The sequence below is a fragment of the Nerophis lumbriciformis genome, linkage group LG27 (genome assembly GCF_033978685.3).
Source record: "Nerophis lumbriciformis linkage group LG27, RoL_Nlum_v2.1, whole genome shotgun sequence".
NCBI classification, from domain to species: domain Eukaryota; kingdom Metazoa; phylum Chordata; class Actinopteri; order Syngnathiformes; family Syngnathidae; genus Nerophis; species Nerophis lumbriciformis.
This window is the reverse complement of record NC_084574.2, coordinates 38,070,001-38,088,949: the sequence shown is the minus strand read 5'-3', so window position 1 is coordinate 38,088,949 and position 18,949 is coordinate 38,070,001. Positions and strand designations below refer to the sequence as shown.

Below are 18,949 nucleotides of genomic sequence, written 5' to 3'. Positions count from 1 at the left end.
CGCACGCAGGCTGTGGCTCATCAGCTGATTGACACGTCACGTGTCAGACGGGGTCCAGACGGAGGGGGGGGGGGCGTGTCTACTCTGGCTTCCTGTTTGTGTGACGTCACACGCGACACTAATAAATACGAGCAACAAAGTGTGGTGTTGTATCCCACAGTGCACGATGTATATCATCTAGTGTTATATCCCACAGTGCACTATGTTATATGATCTGCTGTTATATCCCACAGTGCACGATGTATATAATCGACCCTAACTGGACTATTCAGGTTGATCCCACGACAACAGCTGGAGATCACGGAGATCCTGCAGGAGATGGACCGGGCCGGGTGGGACGTGAAGAGAGCCGAACTGCTGGTGCTGTTGACGCCGGACTGCGTTGAAAAACAATGGTGGTGGACTTGCGTCGACTTGCCGGCGGACTCGTGTTCCGGAAAAGTCCCAGACAGAACCTGCACCGGAGAGGAAAAGAACCGACAAAAAGTTCGGCCGGCGGTCAAATAAATATTTGGATCACCTTGTGTACATTTAGCCCAGGCCCGGCCCTAACCAATCTGGTTAGGGCCCCCCCCACATCGGCAGTGAAGTGTATATACTCACAAGAAACCAAATAGCTTTGTCTTTGACCTTTTTTTTTACTTAAAGAAAGCAAATTAACAATCAGAATAGTTAACAAGATTAAAAAAAATATGAATAAATAAATGAATGCAAAAAATAAAAAATGAATATATGAAATACAATATTTTTTACATACATATTGCTTAATTTACAATAATGATGTGCACTTTAACAACTAGGCTTACAACTATACCTAATATATAAAGGGGTGGAAAAGTGACTATTACCTGCAGGGCAAACATTAGCTAACCAGAAGGCAATAACAATGTAAACAAAAAACACCTGCTTAAAAGATCTAATACAAATGTCCCTGAGGAATGTAAGGTGGGAGTACTGTAATTACCTAACGTTACATTATTATTTTACATAACAATTTAGCCCCCTCCAACAATATTAACCCGACGTTAAAACAAAACTAGCTATTTATTGATTAGCAATTGCCGAATCATGTAACATTAGCTTAATGCTAAAAAGCCAGGTTACTATCACATTCTGTAACAGACAAATAATTTCATGTAGGCTAACGTTACCTACCTGCTACCTCTGTCTTTTCTCGTTTCTCCTCCTCTTCTTTTCTCTTTTTTCTTCCCTGGGCACCTGACAGTTTTGGCCGTTTTGACATCTTGTGTTGATTTTTTGATGTGGTGACGTCCAAAAAGAATCATGATACGGGAAGGGAGGGGGGGGGCGTAATGTTGTAACAAATAATATTTCTATTAAATAGGCTTTACTTTGCATTTTAATTAACGTGGGATTATTTTTTGTATTTAGAAATAATAGTACCAACTTTTTTTATTTATTTTTTTTCTCCAACATTTGTGGCACTGGCGTGGCGCCCCCTGATGGACGGCGCCCTTAGCATTTGCCTATACGGCCTATGCCACGGGCCGGCCCTGCCCAAAACAACACCATCTTTAAAGAGAAACTTTTCGAGAATAAATGTAGTATACAAAAAAATAGGGCTGGGAGATATGGCTGAAAACTGTATCATGATACCAGTGTTTGGTATCGCTTCATACATTGTAAAAAAAAAATTCTGTAAAAAAAACGGTCATCTACTGCAGTGTTTTTCAACCACTGTGCCGCGGCACACTAGTGTGCCATGAGATACAGTCTGGTGTGCCGTGGGAGATGATCTAAATTCACCTATTTGGGTTAAAAATATTTTTTGCAAAGCAGTAATTATAGTCTGCAAATGATGTGTTGTTGTTGAGTGTCGGTGCTGTCTAGAGCTCGGCAGAGTAACCGTGTAATACTCTTCCCTATCAGTAGGTGGCAGCCGATAGCTAATTGCTTTGTAGATGTCGGAAACAGCGGGAGGCAGGGTGCAGGTAAAAAGGTATCTAATGCTTAAACCAAAAATAAACAAAAGGTGAGTGCCCCTAAGAAAAGGCATTGAAGCTTAGGGTGTCATGTCTTTTGGATCATGTTTTGTTTTGTTTACTTAATGGACTCTTTAGTTTCTGTTTACGCTCCATTGTTTTTGTTTCCATGACTACCCATTAGTTTTCACCTGTCCTCATGTCACGCACCTGTCTCACGCTTTGCACTTGCGCACCTGTCACTAATCATGTCACTGCTATTTAAGCCTGTCTGTTTCTGTTGATCGTCCTGGTGACATTATCCATCCATACTACCTCTGCTACCCATGATATTCCTGTTTACCATAGTTCATGCTTCATGCCATGCCACAGTAAGTGTTTTTGTTTTCGTGTTCATAGTTAATTGCCTTTGTGCTAGTCTTTTGTTTTCATTAGTCAAGTTTGTTCTCCGCCATTGTGCGCGCTTTTTGTTTGCTTCCTTTTTTGTAAAGTAAAGTAAAGTAAAGTAAATATGTACTCACCTCTAAGCCATGGCCGATCCAACTTTACTTGCATCTCGGGAAAACAAAACCCTCACAGTCCAAGTCATGACATAGGGAAGGCTATGCAAAACGAAACTAAACTGAACTGGCTACAAAGTAAACAAAAACAGAATGCTGGACGACAGCAAAGACTTACTGTGGAGCAAAGACGACGTCCACAAAGTACATCCGAACATGACATGACCATCAACAATGTCCACACAAAGAAGGATAAAAACAACTGAAATATTCTTGTTTGCTAAAACAAAGTAGATGCGGGGAAATATCGCTCAAAGGAAGACATGAAACTGCTACAGGAAAATAACAAAAAAAAGAGAAAAAGCCACCAAAATAGGAGCGCAAGACAAGAAGTAAAACACTACACACAGGAAAACAGCAAAAAAGTCAAAATAAGTCAGGGTGTGATGTGACAGGTGGTGACAGTACACCTACTTTGAGACAAGAGCTATATTGATGCATGCTTGGTTATGCTTTAAAGTCATATCCAACAATTGTGACAACGACTTTTTACTGTCTACTGAGTTTCATTTTTTAATGATTTCTGCTGGTGGTGTGCCTCCGCATTTTCTCAATGCAAAAAATGTGCCTTGGCTCAAAAAAGGTTGAAAAACACTGATCTACTGGCAGCTACGGCTGCCAAACGAAAACCATAAAATTAAAGTAAAACATTGTAAACCAAATAATGATCAAAAACATTATATTTACAGAAATGTTCATGAAACGTTTTGCGGAAAAACATCGTCATTTTACAGATTTTTACTAATTTATTAAGATGAACCACGTTTAATAAAGTGACGATGCAAACAGTACTGCAGAAAAATACCTTTATTCTACAGAGTTTTTCCAAATTATTACGATCAAACACTTTTTATGAAGTGACAATCCTGGCAGTTCCACAGAAAAATACCATTATTTCACAGATTTTTTCTGAATTTTTAAGATCAACCACCTTTAATAAAGTGACGATGCAAACAGTTCTGCAGAAAAATATCTTTATTCTACGCTAGATTGTTAGTATGGACATAGACTTTTATATAACAAGCTCCATATTTAATGAAAGATAATTACTGTAATTTTACATGAATTTGAAAGTAATTTAAGAAAACAAAAAATGCTATGTATAATTAATTAGGTATTTTTCTGTAAAAAAAAATAGAAATATACATAGTTTGTCATTACTGGCGGATTGTTTATTTACAGATAATGTCTTCAATTCTACAGTTTTATAAACTATTTAAAAAAAATGGAAAAATTACAGTAGAAATTTAGAGTAAATTAACCATAAAAATAGGATTTGATTTTTTTTACAGTGTATCCTTAATTATTGATGACTCGTGGAAAGTAAAGAGCTGGACAATGTAACTTCCTCTGAATATAATCCCTCAGCTATTAAGGCAGAGAGGAAATGTCAACACAAGCATGGAAAACACTCAGCCAACGTAAACAAAGTATTAATAACACATTGGACACTTAACAATAAGATCTTAAAAAGAAAGAATATGTAAGAAATTCTGAGTGAAGTGTAAGAAAATAGTGCAAAGTGTAAAGATGAAACCCGACTGAAAGGGTTTAACAAAGACTGTTAGACTATTTATTTAGCTACTGTGCAACAATTTCTTAGAGGATTTTTAGAGATAAAGGGGAGGTGCGACACCAGCCGTTAACCAGTATGTTAGGTCTTTTAAGCAGAAATGAAATGAAAACATGCAAACATGAGGAGAACTATTTTCCGCATGTTCAATGGCAGGACGTGTCAGCTGTGCTCTAAAGGGTGAGCGCAGGTAAGGTGGTGTGGTGTTCGCGGCCTTGGTGGGGACGAGCGCCTTGCATCATTGACAGACCACATTGGCGTGACCACGGTCCCCCTGAAAAAAATCCAAAGAAGCTGTATACTGTTGATAGTTGATACTGTTACCTGATTGGCTGTTAGCATGTCACACCCACTGATCAGTGATCACTTCCTGTGTTGCTGCGTTACCAGATAGCGAGTGACTTTGTTCATGCAACCAACCTTGTTTCCATACTTCCTCTTTCTTCCAAATCTTTCTTCATAATCACCTTGATCTTCACCTTGACCTGGCAGGCCACGACAGTTCGGTGCGGGTGTGGACCATGGACACCAAGACGTGCATGCAGGAGTTCAGCGCCCACCACAAGAAGTCTGGCGAGTGCGTCCATGATGTGACCTTCCACCCGGCCAGATGTTACATCGGCAGATGCCCTGGCCAAGGTCTTCGTGTGACCCGGGTGTGGACTCGGGCTGGCTGCGGGTCGTAAAACAAACACGCCTGCCGCGTCTTGTTCGTTTGTCACGAGCGCGTGCCTTTTCTTACTTCCTGTCTGTCGAGGTGTGGCCACGTCACTGTGCACTTTGACCTTTCGATGGCGTTCAAGACGAGCTCTAAAAAAAAAAAAAAAAAGACATGGAAAGGGACAAGCGGTAGAAAATGAACGGATGGATGGAATAAAAACTGTCAAATGTTTGATTTTTGTTGCAAAATGTAATAACAATATTAGCATTTTCATGCTAATGCTCGTTAGCTTTTTTTGTCAGTAAAATGTTTGTAAAACTTGAAAATAGATTTTGGAGGGCAAAAAAAGTATTTTATTGAACTTTTATTATTTCCTCATGCACTCTGTAAAAGCTGAGACGCTAACAAAGAATAATTATTTATATATAATTATAGTATTAATCTTGTCCACAGCGTGTACAGTAGTAGCCTATTAGCCAACATGATTTATTATTTTTTATTTGCATTGATTTATTATTTATTATTATTAAAACATTATTAACGTTGATCCTGTTGAATTCTGTTTTATTAATTATCTTTTCAATATGTGATACAAATATTCTGTTTACTGTGTTTTATGGAGCTGGTGACGTAATGCGTGACGTCATCGAGCGCAGGGCAAGGTGTCCGCCAGGGGGCGATAGTGATCTCGGTGCTGAGAGTCCCTGCTGATTACTCTTCGTACAAGACGTCAGGCAGTTCGCTGCTGTAAACAAAGCAGTTGGTCGCGTCCTGCTTTCCTCACTTATAAATCTGCTAGTTTGGACCACAAGATGATCGCCAAAACACATCTGCGACTTTGACGTAAGTGAAATAATGGACGCGAGGGGCAGCTGCAGACTCACTAGATCAGCAGCCCGACCGACAGCTAGCTTAGCCTAGCTAGCATGATGCTAACAGGAAGAATTCAAACATGTCCGCTTTATTGTCAACTTTTCTTGTCCCACTCAAACATTTCTACTTTTGGACCTTTTTTTAAATCTACGTTTATGAGCAAGTAATCGATGATTTTAGCTTAGCAGCACCGAGTGAATGTACTTTGGTTCTGTATTCAATGTTTGAGGCTGCCGTGACCCGGTCCACAGTCTGACTGGTTCTGGTTCCGGTTCCGGTTGTCCATGTTTAATGTTTGCGGTCTCCCACAGTCTGACTGGTTCTGGTTCCGGTTCCGGTTCCGGTTGTCCATGTTTACTGTTTGCAGTCTCCCACAGTCTGACTGGTTCTGGTTCCGGTGGTCCATGTTTAATGTTTGCGGTCTCCCACATTCTGACTGGTTCTGGTTCTGGTTGTCCATGTTTAATGTTTGCGGTCTCCCACAGTGTGACTGGTTCTGGTTCTGGTGGTCCATGTTTAATGTTTGTTGTCTCCCACAGTCTTGTCCATGTTTAAGGTTTGCGGTCTCCCACATTCTGACTGGTTCTGGTTCCAGCGGTCCATGTTTAATGTTTGCGGTCTCCCACAGTCTGACTGGTTCTGGTTCTGGTTGTCCATGTTTAATGTTTGCGGTCTCCCACAGTCTGACTGGTTCTGGTTCTGGTTGTCCATGTTTAATGTTTGCGGTCTCCCACAGTCTGACTGGTTCTGGTTCTGGTGGTCCATGTTTAATGATTGCGGTCTCCCACAGTCTTGTCCATGTTTAAGGTTTGCGGTCTCCCAGTCTAAGGCTGCCATGACCCGGCCCACAGTCTGACTGGTTCTGGTTCCAATTGTCCATGTTTAATGTTTGCAGTCTCTCACAGTTTGACTGGTTCTGGTTCCGGTGGTCCATTTTTAGTGTTTGTTGTCTCCCACAGTCTGACTGGTTCTGGTTCCGGTGGTCCATGTTTAATGTTTGCGGTCTCCCACATTCTGACTGGTTCTGGTTCCAGCAGTCCATGTTTAATGTTTGCGGTCTCCCACAGTCTGACTGGTTCTGGTTCCGGTTGTCCATGTTTAATGTTTGCTGTCTCCCACAGTCTGACTGGTTCTGGTTCCGGTGGTCCATATTTAATGTTTGCGGTCTCCCAGTCTAAGGCTGCCATGACCCGGTCCACAGTCTGACTGGTTCTGGTTCCGGTTGTTCATGTTTAATGTTTGCGGTCCCCCTGGTTGAGGCTGCCGTGATTCGGTCCACAGTCTGACTGGTTCTGGTTTTGGTTGTCCATGTTTAATGTTTGCGGTCACCCTGGTTGAGGCTGCCGTGACTCGGTCCACAGTCTGACTGGTTCTGGTTTTGGTTGTCCGTGTTTAATGTTTGCGGTCTCCCAGGCTGAGGCTGCCATGAATCAGTCCGCGTTGTGACTGGTTCTGGTTTTGGTTGTCCACAGTCTTAATGTTTGCGGTTTCCCAGCCTGAGGCTGCCGTGACCCGGTCCACAGTCTGACTGGTTCTGGTTCCGGTTCTCCATGTTTAATGTTTGCGGTTCCCCAGGCTGTGGCTGCCGTGACCTGGTCCACAGTCTGACTGGTTCCGGTTCTCCATTTTTAATGTTTGCGGTTCCCCAGGCTGAGGCTGCCGTGACCCGGTCCACAGTCTGACTGGTTCTGGTTCCGGTTCTCCATGTTTAATGTTTGCGGTCTCCCAGGCTGAGGCTGCCATGACCTGGTCCACAGTCTGACTGGTTCTGGTTCCGGTTGTCCATGTTCAATGTTTGCGGTCCCCCAGGCTGAGGCTGCCATGATCCGGTCCACAGTCTGACTGGTTCTGGTTCCGGTTGTCCATGTTTAATGTTTGTGGTCCCCCAGGCTGAGGCTGCCATGACCCGGTCCACAGTCTGACTGGAAGAGAATGGCCGCGGAGCTGTTTCCCACGAAGAAGCTGGTTCCGTCCGCCTCCGTCCAGCAGTACCAGCAGCAGAACCTGACCAACAACAACACCTCCACCTGCTGCAACTGGCAGGGCCTGTACTCCACCATCCGGGAGAGGTGGGTTGCGTCCCGCCGGTCCCGTCCTAGAGAACCGGGTTCTGACTGTGGTGTCTGTGCAGGAACTCGGTCATGTTCAACAACGAGATGATGGCTGACGTCTACTTCGTGGTCGGACCTCCTGGCGGGACTCAGCGGGTTCCGGGCCACAAGGTAAGACCCGGTTTAGGTATCCGACCGGTGTGCGCTCACGTGACCGTGTCGGCCATTTTGCTCACGCAGTACGTCCTGGCGGTGGGTAGCTCCGTGTTCCACGCCATGTTCTACGGCGAGCTGGCCGAGGACCAGGACGAGATCCGCATCCCCGACGTGGAGCCACCGTCGTTCCTGGCCATGTTGAAGTGGGTGGAGCCTGCAGCGTAGCGTCGCTGGCCAGACTAACCTCTGCGTCTCCTCGCCAGGTACATCTACTGCGACGAGATCGAGCTGTGCGCCGACACGGTGCTGGCCACGCTGTACGCCGCCAAGAAGTACATCGTGCCCCACCTGGCCCGCGCCTGCGTCAACTTCCTGGAGACCAGCCTGAGCGCCAAGAACGCCTGCGTGCTGCTGTCGCAGAGCTGCCTGTTCGAGGAGCCCGAGCTGACGCAGCGCTGCTGGGAGGTGATCGACGCGCAGGCCGAGCTGGCGCTGCGCTCCGAGGGCTTCTGCGACATCGACGCGGTGACGCTGGAGCGCATCCTGCGGCGCGAGACGCTCAACGCCAAGGAGATGGTGGTGTTCGAGGCGGCGCTGGGCTGGGCCGAGGCGGAGTGTCAGCGGCGGGAGCTGCAGCCCAGCATCCAGAACAAGCGCCTGGTCCTGGGCAAGGCCATCTACCTGATCCGCGTGCCCACCATGGCACTGGAGGACTTCGCCAACGGGGCGGCGCAGTCGGGCGTGCTGACGCTCAACGAGACCAACGACATCTTCCTGTGGTACACGGCCGCCAACAAGCCCGAGCTGCTGTTCTGCAGCAAGCCTCGCCAGGGTCTGGCGCCGCAGCGCTGCCACCGCTTCCAGTCCTGCGCCTACCGGAGCAACCAGTGGCGCTACCGCGGACGCTGCGACAGCATCCAGTTCGCCGTGGACAAGCGCGTCTTCATCGCCGGCTTCGGCCTGTACGGCTCCAGCTCCGGCTCGGCCGAGTACAGCGCCAAGATGGAGCTGAAGCGGCAGGGCGTGGCCATGGCGCAGCGCGTCATCAAGTACTTCTCGGACGGCTCCAGCAGCACCTTTCCCGTCTGGTTCGAGTACCCGGTCCAGATGGAGCCCGACACCTTCTACACGGCCAGCGTGGTCCTGGACGGCAACGAGCTCAGCTACTTCGGCCAGGAGGGTATGACCGAGGTGCAGTGCGGCAAGGTCACCTTCCAGTTCCAGTGCTCCTCCGACAGCACCAACGGCACCGGCGTGCAAGGCGGACAGATCCCCGAACTCATCTTCTATGCCTGAACTCCCTCTTTTCCTGGGAGTCGTCTTCTCGTGGACCTTCTTGCCTTAAACATGAAGACTCCATAGGCAACACTTGACTTCACGCTTTTATTTTGAAAGCCCCAGCGTAACGGTGATGTCGGTGTTGTCTGTTGAATGTGTGTGATGGCGACAGTGGCCTTAATCCTGGAAATAAAACACTCCATTAGACACACCCCTTAATCCTGGAAATAAAACACTCCATTAGACACACCCCTTAATCCTGGAAATAAAACACTGCATTAGACACACCCCTTAATCCTGGAAATAAAACACTCCATTAGACACACCCCTTAACCCTGGAAATCAAACACTCCATTAGACACACCCCTTAATCCTGGAAATCAAACACTCCATTAGACACATGGCACACTTGGCAACACGCCCCCATGGAGATGGGACCTTCCTAAACGAACATAGTTTTTTTAACAACTCTTTTAAGTTAAGGGTGAGAACCGATTCTCAGTCAAGAGCCCTTTTTTATGTACCTGGAAATTTAGCATCGGCAATTGCGCACAGGAAGTTTGGATTGACTTTTTTTTAAATTAAGATAATACTTTTACATATACATTATATATATATATATATATATATATATATATATATATATATATATATATAATGTACGTATGTGTATATACTGTACATACGTATGTGTGTATATATGTATGTATATGTCTATATTACATATGTATTATATGTGTGTGTATATGCTTATGTCTATGCATATGTGTGTATGTATGTACGTATATATACAGTCGCGATCAAAAGTGTACATACACTTGTAAAGAACATAATGTCATGGCTGTCTTGAGTTTCCAATCATTTCTACAACTCTTATTTTTTTGTGATGTAGTGATTGGAGCACATACTTGTTGGTCACAAAAAACATTCATGAAGTTTGCTTCTTTTATGAATTTATTATGGCTCTACTGAAAATGTGAGCAAATGTGCTGGGTCAAAAGTATACATACAGCAATGTTAATATTTGCTTACATGTCCCTTGTCAAGTTTACCTGCAATAAGGTGCTTTTGGTAGCCATCCACAAACTTCTGCTGGAATTTTTGACCACAAAATTGTTACAGTTCAGCTAAATGTGTTGCTTTTCTGACATGGACTTGTTTCTTCAGCATTGTCCACACCTTTAAGTCAGGATTTTGAGAAGGCCATTCTAAAACCTTCATTCTAGCCTTAATTCAGCTGAATTTTTGTTTCATCTGACATCACATGGACAAAGATAAGACCTTCTGGAGGAAAGTTCTGTGGTCAGATGAAACAAAAATGGAGCCGTTTGGCCACGATACCCAGCAATATGTTTGGAGGAGAAAATCCCAGGAACACCATGCCTACCGTCAAGCATGGTGGTGGTAGTATTATGCTCTGATCCTGTTTTGCTGCCAATGGAACTGCTGCTTTAAATGAGACAATGAAAAAGGAGGATTACCTCCAAATTCTTCAGGACAAGCTAAAATCATCAGCCCGGAGGTTGGGTCTTGGGCGCAGTTGGGTGTTCCAACAGGACAATGACCCCAAACACATGTCAAAAGTGGTAAAGGAATAGCTAAATCAGGCTAGAATGAAGGTTTTAGAATGGCCTTCCCAAAGTCCTGACTTAAAGGTGTGGACAATGCTGAAGAAACAAGTCCATGTCAGAAAAGCAACACATTTAGCTGAACTGTAACAATTTTGTGGTCAAAAATTCAAACAGAAGCTTGTGGATGGCTACCAAAAGTGCCTTATTGCAGGTAAACTTGCCAAGGGACATGTAAGCAAATATTAACATTGCTGTATGTATACTTTTGACCAAGTCACATTTGCTCACATTTTCAGTAGACCCATAATAAATTCATAAAAGAAGCAAACTTCATGAATGTTTTTTGTGACCAACAAGTATGTGCTCCAATCACTATCACAAAAAAATAAGAGTTGTACAAATGACTGGAAACTCAAGACAGCCATGACATTATGTTCTTTACAAGTGTATGTACACTTTTGAACACAACTGTACATACACACATATACATACACACATATGCATAGACATTAGCATATATATACAAACATATAATATGTAATATAGACATATACATACATACATATGTATATACATATACGTACATTATAAATATATACGTATGTATGTATGTACATGCATGTATATGCGTGTATTAAAAAAAACATAATTTAGTATTCACATTTTTATGTCCTAACATTTGCTGTAGTTTTATTTAAAAATGTTATATCCTTAATGCATTTTATTTGTACTTATGTGTGTATTTTTGTTCCATATTGTCAAAATGCTACACGTGTTTTAGGTGAGGGGAAATTCAAACTAGTGATGAAAATATGAAATTCAAAAATAAGATCATAGGATAGTTCCTACAATACAGTAATATTTGTGTACATTCTAATGATTCTGTCCGTGATTTAAAAAACAAGAAACTATAATAACGAGCCAAGAAGCGGCTCCTCAAAATCCGACTCCCTTCCAGGGGCCACAAACGTGCCAGGATCCTTATTGTCGACACATGCAACTTAAAAAAAACCTCCCAGCACTTTGTGAGGAAAACTGCAATAACAAGCAACAAAACAAGAAATTCATATCACTTAGTATTCCAACTCATATACGTTATAATTGGCATAAACACGTAAGATGACGTCACAAATGACAAACAGAAAGATTGCTATACCCCAGATCGCCTGTAGATGGCGACAAAGGCACATTACACATTTCCACGGCGGCAGTCAACTCGCCACAAAAACGATGTAATAAAGTAAAAGTGACACAGTCTTGTCACTTCAACTCTGACAACTTTCTTACTGGCAGCAGTTGCTCTCCGCAGGCTAAGAAGACGACAAGGTACAACATTCAAGGAGTTCTCGGGAAGATGAGTTTTCCAGGATGCATTGCGACTTCCACAAACGCTGTCAAAATAAAACATTTTAATTTTGTTACAAATACTAGTGTAACCGAGTGTTTATATATGTCGCCTGTACTGGATAAAACTACAAAATAACAAACACGGAGGCTCCAGTTTTACACGAGGACCACTTTATTTCCTTTGTATTCTAAACTCCGCTCCACCACACCGTGTCACAACTTCCGCTCTTAGTGCCTTCAAAATAAGAGCCCAAGGCATACACTGTATAACAGGAACTTAACATCACAAAGAGGCAAGTTCATAAAATAGGTTCCACTATGTTAACTTCCTGTCAAGAAAACGCGCATGGCAGCAGAACACGAAACTAGTTGGCTCGTCGTCACTTCCGGTCCAAAACTTCCGAACCCGGAAGTGAGACTCCAGACAACTTTGTGTCCACAGTCCGCCATGCAGAGAATCAAAGTGATTTCGGGACATTTGTGTCCGCCCGTCCCGGGACACCACGTGCACGACGTCAGCTCCAACGAGTGTTCGGCGGCCGCCTGTCCTGACGACGTGGTGGTCGTTCACGGCCGCAGGAGCGCCATCGGTAAAGCCAAGCGCGGAGCTTTGAAGGTAAACTACACGTTGACGTCACCCCGCTGACGAATAAAGCGTCACGTGACGTCTTAGGACACCACACCTGACGAGCTCTTGAGTGCTGTGATGAGTGCTGTGCTGGATGACGTCAGCCTGTCGCCTCAGCTGCTGGGTGACGTGTGTGTGGGTGAGCTGTGACGTCATGCACGTTCAACATGGCCGCCGCTGCTTCCTATCGTCAACCCGACTTCTTCGCTTTCGCAGGAAACGTGCTGCAGCCCGGCGCTGGCGCCCTGATGGCCCGCGTGGCTCACTTCCTCAGGTCGGAACAGCCGCTCGCGGCGTTGATGTCACTGACGTCCATGACGCATGTCGATGATGTCACTGACGTCCATGACGCATGTCAATGATGTCATTGACGACCATGACTCATGTCGATGATGTCACCGACGACCGTGACGCATGTCGATGATGTCACCGACGTCCATGGCGCATGTCGATGATGTCATTGACGACCATGACTCATGTCGATGATGTCACTGACGACCGTGACGCATGTCGATAATGTCATTGACGACCGTGGTGCATGTCGATGATGTCACCGACGACCGTGGCGCATGTCGATGATGTCACCGACGTCCATGGCGCATGTCGATGATGTCACCGGCGGCCATGACGCATGTCGATGATGTCACCGACGTCCATGGCGCATGTCGATGATGTCATTGACGACCATGACGCATGTCGATGATGTCACCGACGACCGTGGGGCATATCAATGATGTCACTGACGTCCATGACGTATGACGATGATGTCATTGACGACCATGACTCGTGTCGATGATGTCACCGACGACCGTGACGCATGTCGATGATGTCACCGACGTCCATGGCGCATGTCAATGATGTCATTGACGACCATGACTCATGTCGATGATGTCACTGACGACCGTGACGCATGTCGATAATGTCATTGACGACCGTGGTGCATGTCGATGATGTCACCGACGACCGTGGCGCATGTCGATGATGTCATTGACGACCGTGGCGCATGTCCATGATGTCACCGACGACCGTGGCGCATGTCGATGATGTCACCGGCGGCCATGACGCATGTCGATGATGTCACCGACGTCCATGGTGCATGTCGATGATGTCATTGACGACCATGACGCATGTCGATGATGTCACCGACGACCGTGGGGCATATCAATGATGTCACTGACGTCCATGACGTATGACGATGATGTCATTGACGACCGTGACGCATGTCGATGATGTCACCGACGACCGTGGTGCATGTCGATGATGTCACCGACGACCGTGACAAATGTCGATGATGTCACCGACGACCGTTACGCATGTCGATGATGTCATTGACGACCGTGGCGCATGTCCATGATGTCACCGACGACCGTGGCGCATGTCGATGATGTCACCGGCGGCCATGACGCATGTCGATGATGTTACCGACGTCCATGGCGCATCTCGATGATGTCATTGACGACCATGACGCATGTCGATGATATCACCGACGACCGTGGGGCATATCAATGATGTCACTGACGTCAATGACGTATGTCGATGATGTCACTGACGTCAATGACGTATGTCGATGATGTCATTGACGACCATGATTTATGTCGATGATGTCACCGACGACCGTGACGCATGTCGATGATGTCACCGACGACCGTGGCGCATGTCGATGATGTCACCGACGACCGTGGCGCATGTCGATGATGTCACCGACAACCATGACACATGTCGATGATGTAATTGACGACTGTGGCGCATGTCGATGATGTCACCGACGACCGTGGCGGATGTCGATGATGTCACCGGCGGCCATGACGCATGTTGATGATGTCACCGACGTCCATGGCGCATGTCGATGATGTTATTGACGACCATGACGCATGTCGATGATGTCACCGACGACCGTGGGGCATATCAATGATGTCACTGATGTCCATGACGTATGTCGATGATGTCATTGACGACCATGACTCGTGTCGATGATGTCACCGACGACCGTGACGCATGTCGATGATGTCACCGACGACCATGACACATGTCGATGATGTCACCGACGACCGTGACGCATGTCGATGATGTAATTGACGACTGTGGCGCATGTCGATGATGTCACTGACGACCGTGGCGCATGTCGATGATGTCATTGACGACCATGACTCGTGTCGATGATGTCACCGACGACCGTGACGCATGTCGATGATGTCACCGACGACCGTGGCGCATGTCGATGATGTCACCGGCGGCCATGACGCATGTTGAAGATGTCACTGACGGCCATGATGCATGTCGATGATGTCGCCGATGGCCATGACGCATGTCGATGATGTCACCGACGACCATTACACATGTCGATGATGTCACCGACGACCATGACACACGTCGATGTCATTCACCGAAGACCATTACGCATGTCGATGATGTCGCCGACGACCATGACGCACGTCGATGATGTCACCGACGGCCATGGCGCACGTTGATGATGTCACTGATGGCCATGACACATGTCGATGATGTCACCAACGGCCATGGCCCATGTTGATGATGTCACCGACGACCATGACGCAAGTTGATGATGTCACTGATGGCCCCGCCTTCCTTTCAGTGACTTCCCTGAGTCGGTGCCAGTTTACACCGTCAACCGCCAGTGTTCATCTGGCCTGCAGGCGCTGCTCAACATAGCAGGTGTGTGTGTGTGTGTGTGTGTGTGTGTGTGTGTGTGTGTGTGTGTGTGTGTGTGTGTGTGTGTGTGCGTGCGTGAGAGTGTGTGTGTGTGTAAGTGTGTAAGTGTGTGTGACCTGAGAGTGTGTGTGTGTGTTTGCAGGCGCCATCAGGAGTGGTTCCATTGATTTGGGTCTCGCCTGTGGGTATGTATGAGGACCCCTCCCCCATTCTTTGGCAACATCCTAATGTGTGTGTGTGTGTGTGTGTGTGTGTGTGTGTGTGTGTGTGTGTGTGTGTGTGTGTGTGTGTGTGTGTGTCAGCGTGGAGAGCATGTCACTGCGCTCCATGGGAGATCCAGGAGATCTGAGCTCCAGGCTGATGGACAAGGACAAGGCCAGAGATTGCATCATCCCCATGGGGTCAGAGTTCACGCTGTTGCAACTTGTCCTGTAATGGCGTCACACTGAGAGTGTTTGTGTGTGTGTGTGTGTGTGTGTGTGTGTGTGTGTGTGTGTGTGTGTGTGTGTAGCATGACGTCGGAGAACGTGGCAGAGAGGATGGGCGTGTCCAGAGAGAAGCAGGACGTCTTCGCCATGATGTCTCACCAGAAGTAATCCAACATGTCCGCCGTGAGCCCCGCCTTGAGGTCAAGGGTCAGCCTGTGCTTCCCGCCCCCATCAGGGCGACGCGAGCGCAGCAGTCGGGCGTGTTCGAGCGTGAGATCGTTCCTGTGGTCACCAGGCTGCTGGACCAGGACGGCACGGAGCGGCGGGTGACGGTGGCCAAGGACGAGGGGATCCGAGCGGGGACCACGCTGGCGGCTCTCAGCAGACTGACGCCCGCCTTCAAGGTCGGCGGCAGCACCACGGCCGGTGAGTGGGCGGACTCGGTGCCGAGGACCGCGTGCACTCACCACTCGCTCGCCCACGCGTCAGGTAACTCCAGCCAGGTGAGCGACGGCGCCGCCGCCGTGCTGCTGGGGCGCAGGTCCACGGTGGAGGCCCTGGGTCTGCCGGTCCTGGGAGTCCTGAGGGCCAGCGCGGTGGTGGGGGTCCCTCCTGACATGATGGGCGTCGGCCCAGCAGTCGCCATCCCCGCGGCCCTCAAGAAGGCGGGTAAGATTTTGATTGGCGGCCAAGCCGTCACGATTATTCTGCTAACTTGTGCGCCTGTCAGGACTCAAGATGTCCGACATCGACGTGTTTGAGATCAACGAGGCCTTCGCCAGCCAGGTGAGTGTTGACCCACATGGATCCTACCGCAGCTTCTGAGTCAACATCGCCGCCGTGTGGCTCAGGCCGTGTACTGCATGGAGAAGTTGGCCATCCCGCCGGAGAAGGTCAACCCAAACGGCGGCGCCATCGCTCTGGGTCATCCGCTGGGCTGCACCGGCGCCCGGCAGGTGGTGACGCTGCTGCACGAGCTGCGGCGCCGCGGGCCAAGGTGGGTGCGCCCGCTCACCTGAGGCCCGGCACGGCTCTCACCTGTGTTGTGTGCAGGGCCCTCGGCGTGGTGTCCATGTGCATTGGCACCGGGATGGGAGCTGCCGCCATCTTTGAATACCCGGGCCATTGAAGAACCACATCCTGTAAGGACGAAGACTTCCTGTCTGACCTTGTTGGACCACAACATTTCTAAAATACGCTAATAAAGGTTAGCAGTCGAGAAGTAGTGATGAGTCTTTAATGTGTGCATGATGTCATCAATAGAGTAGTTGAAGTGTGATGAGTCTTTAATGTGTGCATGATGTCATCAATAGAGTAGTTGAAGTGTGATGAGTCTTTAATGTGTGCATGATGTCATCAATAGAGTAGTTGAAGTGTGATACATGTCTTTAATGTGTGCATGATGTCATCAATAGAGTAGTTGAAGTGTGATAAATGTCTTTAATGTGTGCATGATGTCATCAATAGAGTAGTTGAAGTGTGATAAAAGTCTTTAATGTGTGCATGATGTCATCAATAGAGTAGTTGAAGTGTGATAAGTCTTTAATGTGTGCATGATGTCATCGATAGAGTAGTTGAAGTGTGATAAAAGTCTTTAATGTGTGCATGATGTCATCAATAGAGTAGTTGAAGTGTGATACAAGTCTTTAATGTGTGCATGATGTCATCAATAGAGTAGTTGAAGTGTGATACAAGTCTTTAATGTGTGCATGATGTCATCAATAGAGTAGTTGAAGTGTGATACAAGTCTTTAATGTGTGCATGTCATCAATAGAGTAGTTGAAGTGTGATACAAGTCTTTAATGTGTGCATGATGTCATCAATAGAGTAGTTGAAGTGTGATAAATGTCTTTAATGTGTGCATGACGTCATCAATAGAGTAGTTGAAGTGTGATAAGTCTTTAATGTGTGCATGACGTCATCAATATAGTGGAAGTGTGATAAATGTCTTTAATGTGTGCATGACGTCATCAATAGAGTAGTTGAAGTGTGATAAATGTCTTTAATGTGTGCATGATGTCATCAATAGAGTAGTTGAAGTGTGATACAAGTCTTTAATGTGTGCATGTCATCAATAGAGTAGTTGAAGTGTGATACAAGTCTTTAATGTGTGCATGATGTCATCAATAGAGTAGTTGAAGTGTGATAAATGTCTTTAATGTGTGCATGACGTCATCAATAGAGTAGTTGAAGTGTGATAAGTCTTTAATGTGTGCATGACGTCATCAATATAGTGGAAGTGTGATAAATGTCTTTAATGTGTGCATGACGTCATCAATAGAGTAGTTGAAGTGTGATAAAAGTCTTTAATGTGTGCATGACGTCATCAATAGAGTAGTGGAAGTGTGATAAATGTCTTTAATGTGTGCATGATGTCATCAATAGAGTAGTTGAAGTCTGATAAATGTCTTTAATGTGTGCATGATGTCATCAATAGAGTAGTTGAAGTGTGATAAAAGTCTTTAATGTGTGCATGATGTCATCAATAGAGTAGTTGAAGTGTGATAAAAGTCTTTAATGTGTGCATGATGTCATCAATAGAGTAGTTGAAGTGTGATAAAAGTCTTTAATGTGTGCATGATGTCATCAATAGAGTAGTTGAAGTGTGATAAAAGTCTTTAATGTGTGCATGATGTCATCAATAGAGTAGTTGAAGTGTGATAAAAGTCTTTAATGTGTGCATGATGTCATCATGTGATGAAAGGTTCAAAGGATTTTAGCTCTCTTGCGGGCCTGAAACTGTTCCGTCTTGCTCTTGATGGACTTGACCAGCAGGGACAAACTGGGCTCCATGTCTTGTTTCTGAGCCGGCGTGGCGGCGTCCCGCTCCTGACTCCGCCCCCTCTGCGCCACCTGAGCGCCGTCCTCCATCTTGAGGCGCTCCTCCTGCTGGCGGCGGCGCTGCCTCTCGTGCAGGATGCTCTGCGTGGCCTTGGTCTTCTTGTAGCTGGGGTGGGAGGGGTCCAGGTTGTAGAGGTGGGATGTGAACATGGCCTGGAAGCGAGGGTCCTTCACGTCCACCTGAGGACAAGAGCACACCTGGGTTCAGGGACAAGATGGCCGCCAGGACAGGCTGTGTCAGAGTCAACTTTGACCTGGAAGTGATCGTCAGTCAGCTGCTGGCCGCTCTTCATCATCTTCCTCTTCTTCCTCTTGCTCAGGTTCTCATGCTCCACGATCTTGTCGTAGTTGAAGTGTTGCTCCTCCTCC

At 46.6% G+C, this 18,949-nt stretch overlaps 3 protein-coding genes across 6 annotated transcripts in view; 2 read left to right on the top strand and 1 right to left on the bottom strand.

Moving 5' to 3' along the window:
• The first annotated feature begins 135 nt into the window (after positions 1 to 135).
• Positions 136 to 9,342, top strand: btbd3a (BTB (POZ) domain containing 3a). Its single transcript, XM_061987994.2, has 6 exons — positions 136 to 498; positions 4,569 to 5,580; positions 7,500 to 7,679; positions 7,742 to 7,832; positions 7,902 to 8,020; positions 8,081 to 9,342. The coding sequence occupies exons 3-6, from the start codon at positions 7,543 to 7,545 to the stop codon at positions 9,111 to 9,113; spliced, it is 1,380 nt and encodes a 459-aa protein (XP_061843978.1). The 5' UTR covers positions 136 to 498; positions 4,569 to 5,580; positions 7,500 to 7,542; the 3' UTR covers positions 9,114 to 9,342.
• A 2,927-nt stretch (positions 9,343 to 12,269) lies between these two features.
• On the top strand, positions 12,270 to 16,964 carry acaa1 (acetyl-CoA acyltransferase 1). The gene is made up of 12 exons (XM_061987736.2): positions 12,270 to 12,629; positions 12,687 to 12,780; positions 12,858 to 12,915; positions 15,235 to 15,314; positions 15,454 to 15,496; positions 15,614 to 15,712; positions 15,823 to 15,903; positions 15,975 to 16,165; positions 16,229 to 16,408; positions 16,470 to 16,525; positions 16,591 to 16,736; positions 16,793 to 16,964. Exons 1-12 carry the CDS (start codon positions 12,360 to 12,362, stop codon positions 16,866 to 16,868), a joined length of 1,374 nt encoding a protein of 457 aa, XP_061843720.2. The 5' UTR covers positions 12,270 to 12,359; the 3' UTR covers positions 16,869 to 16,964.
• A 1,373-nt stretch (positions 16,965 to 18,337) lies between these two features.
• Positions 18,338 to 18,949, bottom strand: part of esf1 (ESF1, nucleolar pre-rRNA processing protein, homolog (S. cerevisiae)) — an 11,984-nt gene continuing 11,372 nt past the window's right edge. For all 4 annotated transcript variants that reach the window (XM_072916443.1, XM_061988003.2, XM_072916444.1 and 1 more), the window contains exons 13-14: positions 18,835 to 18,949; positions 18,338 to 18,760 (exon numbers count right to left, since the gene is read on the bottom strand). The exon at positions 18,835 to 18,949 is cut by the window's right edge and continues 29 nt beyond it. In XM_072916443.1, coding sequence (XP_072772544.1) covers positions 18,446 to 18,760; positions 18,835 to 18,949 — 430 coding nt within the window. In that variant the 3' untranslated portion in view covers positions 18,338 to 18,445. The remainder of the gene's footprint in view (positions 18,761 to 18,834) is intronic.

What these genes read in the sequence shown, in the direction of transcription:
- btbd3a (XM_061987994.2), top strand. Translation starts at nt 7,543, where the DNA reads ATGGCCGCGGAGCTGTTTCCCACGAAGAAGCTGGTTCCGTCCGCCTCC. An exon ending in TACTCCACCATCCGGGAGAG is followed by an intron (nt 7,680 to 7,741) that starts GTGGGTTGCGTC and finishes GTGTCTGTGCAG; the next exon opens with GAACTCGGTCATGTTCAACA. An exon ending in AGCGGGTTCCGGGCCACAAG is followed by an intron (nt 7,833 to 7,901) that starts GTAAGACCCGGT and finishes TTGCTCACGCAG; the next exon opens with TACGTCCTGGCGGTGGGTAG.
- acaa1 (XM_061987736.2), top strand. Translation starts at nt 12,360, where the DNA reads ATGGCAGCAGAACACGAAACTAGTTGGCTCGTCGTCACTTCCGGTCCA. An exon ending in GGCGCTGCTCAACATAGCAG is followed by an intron (nt 15,315 to 15,453) that starts GTGTGTGTGTGT and finishes GTGTGTTTGCAG; the next exon opens with GCGCCATCAGGAGTGGTTCC. An exon ending in GATTGCATCATCCCCATGGG is followed by an intron (nt 15,713 to 15,822) that starts GTCAGAGTTCAC and finishes GTGTGTGTGTAG; the next exon opens with CATGACGTCGGAGAACGTGG.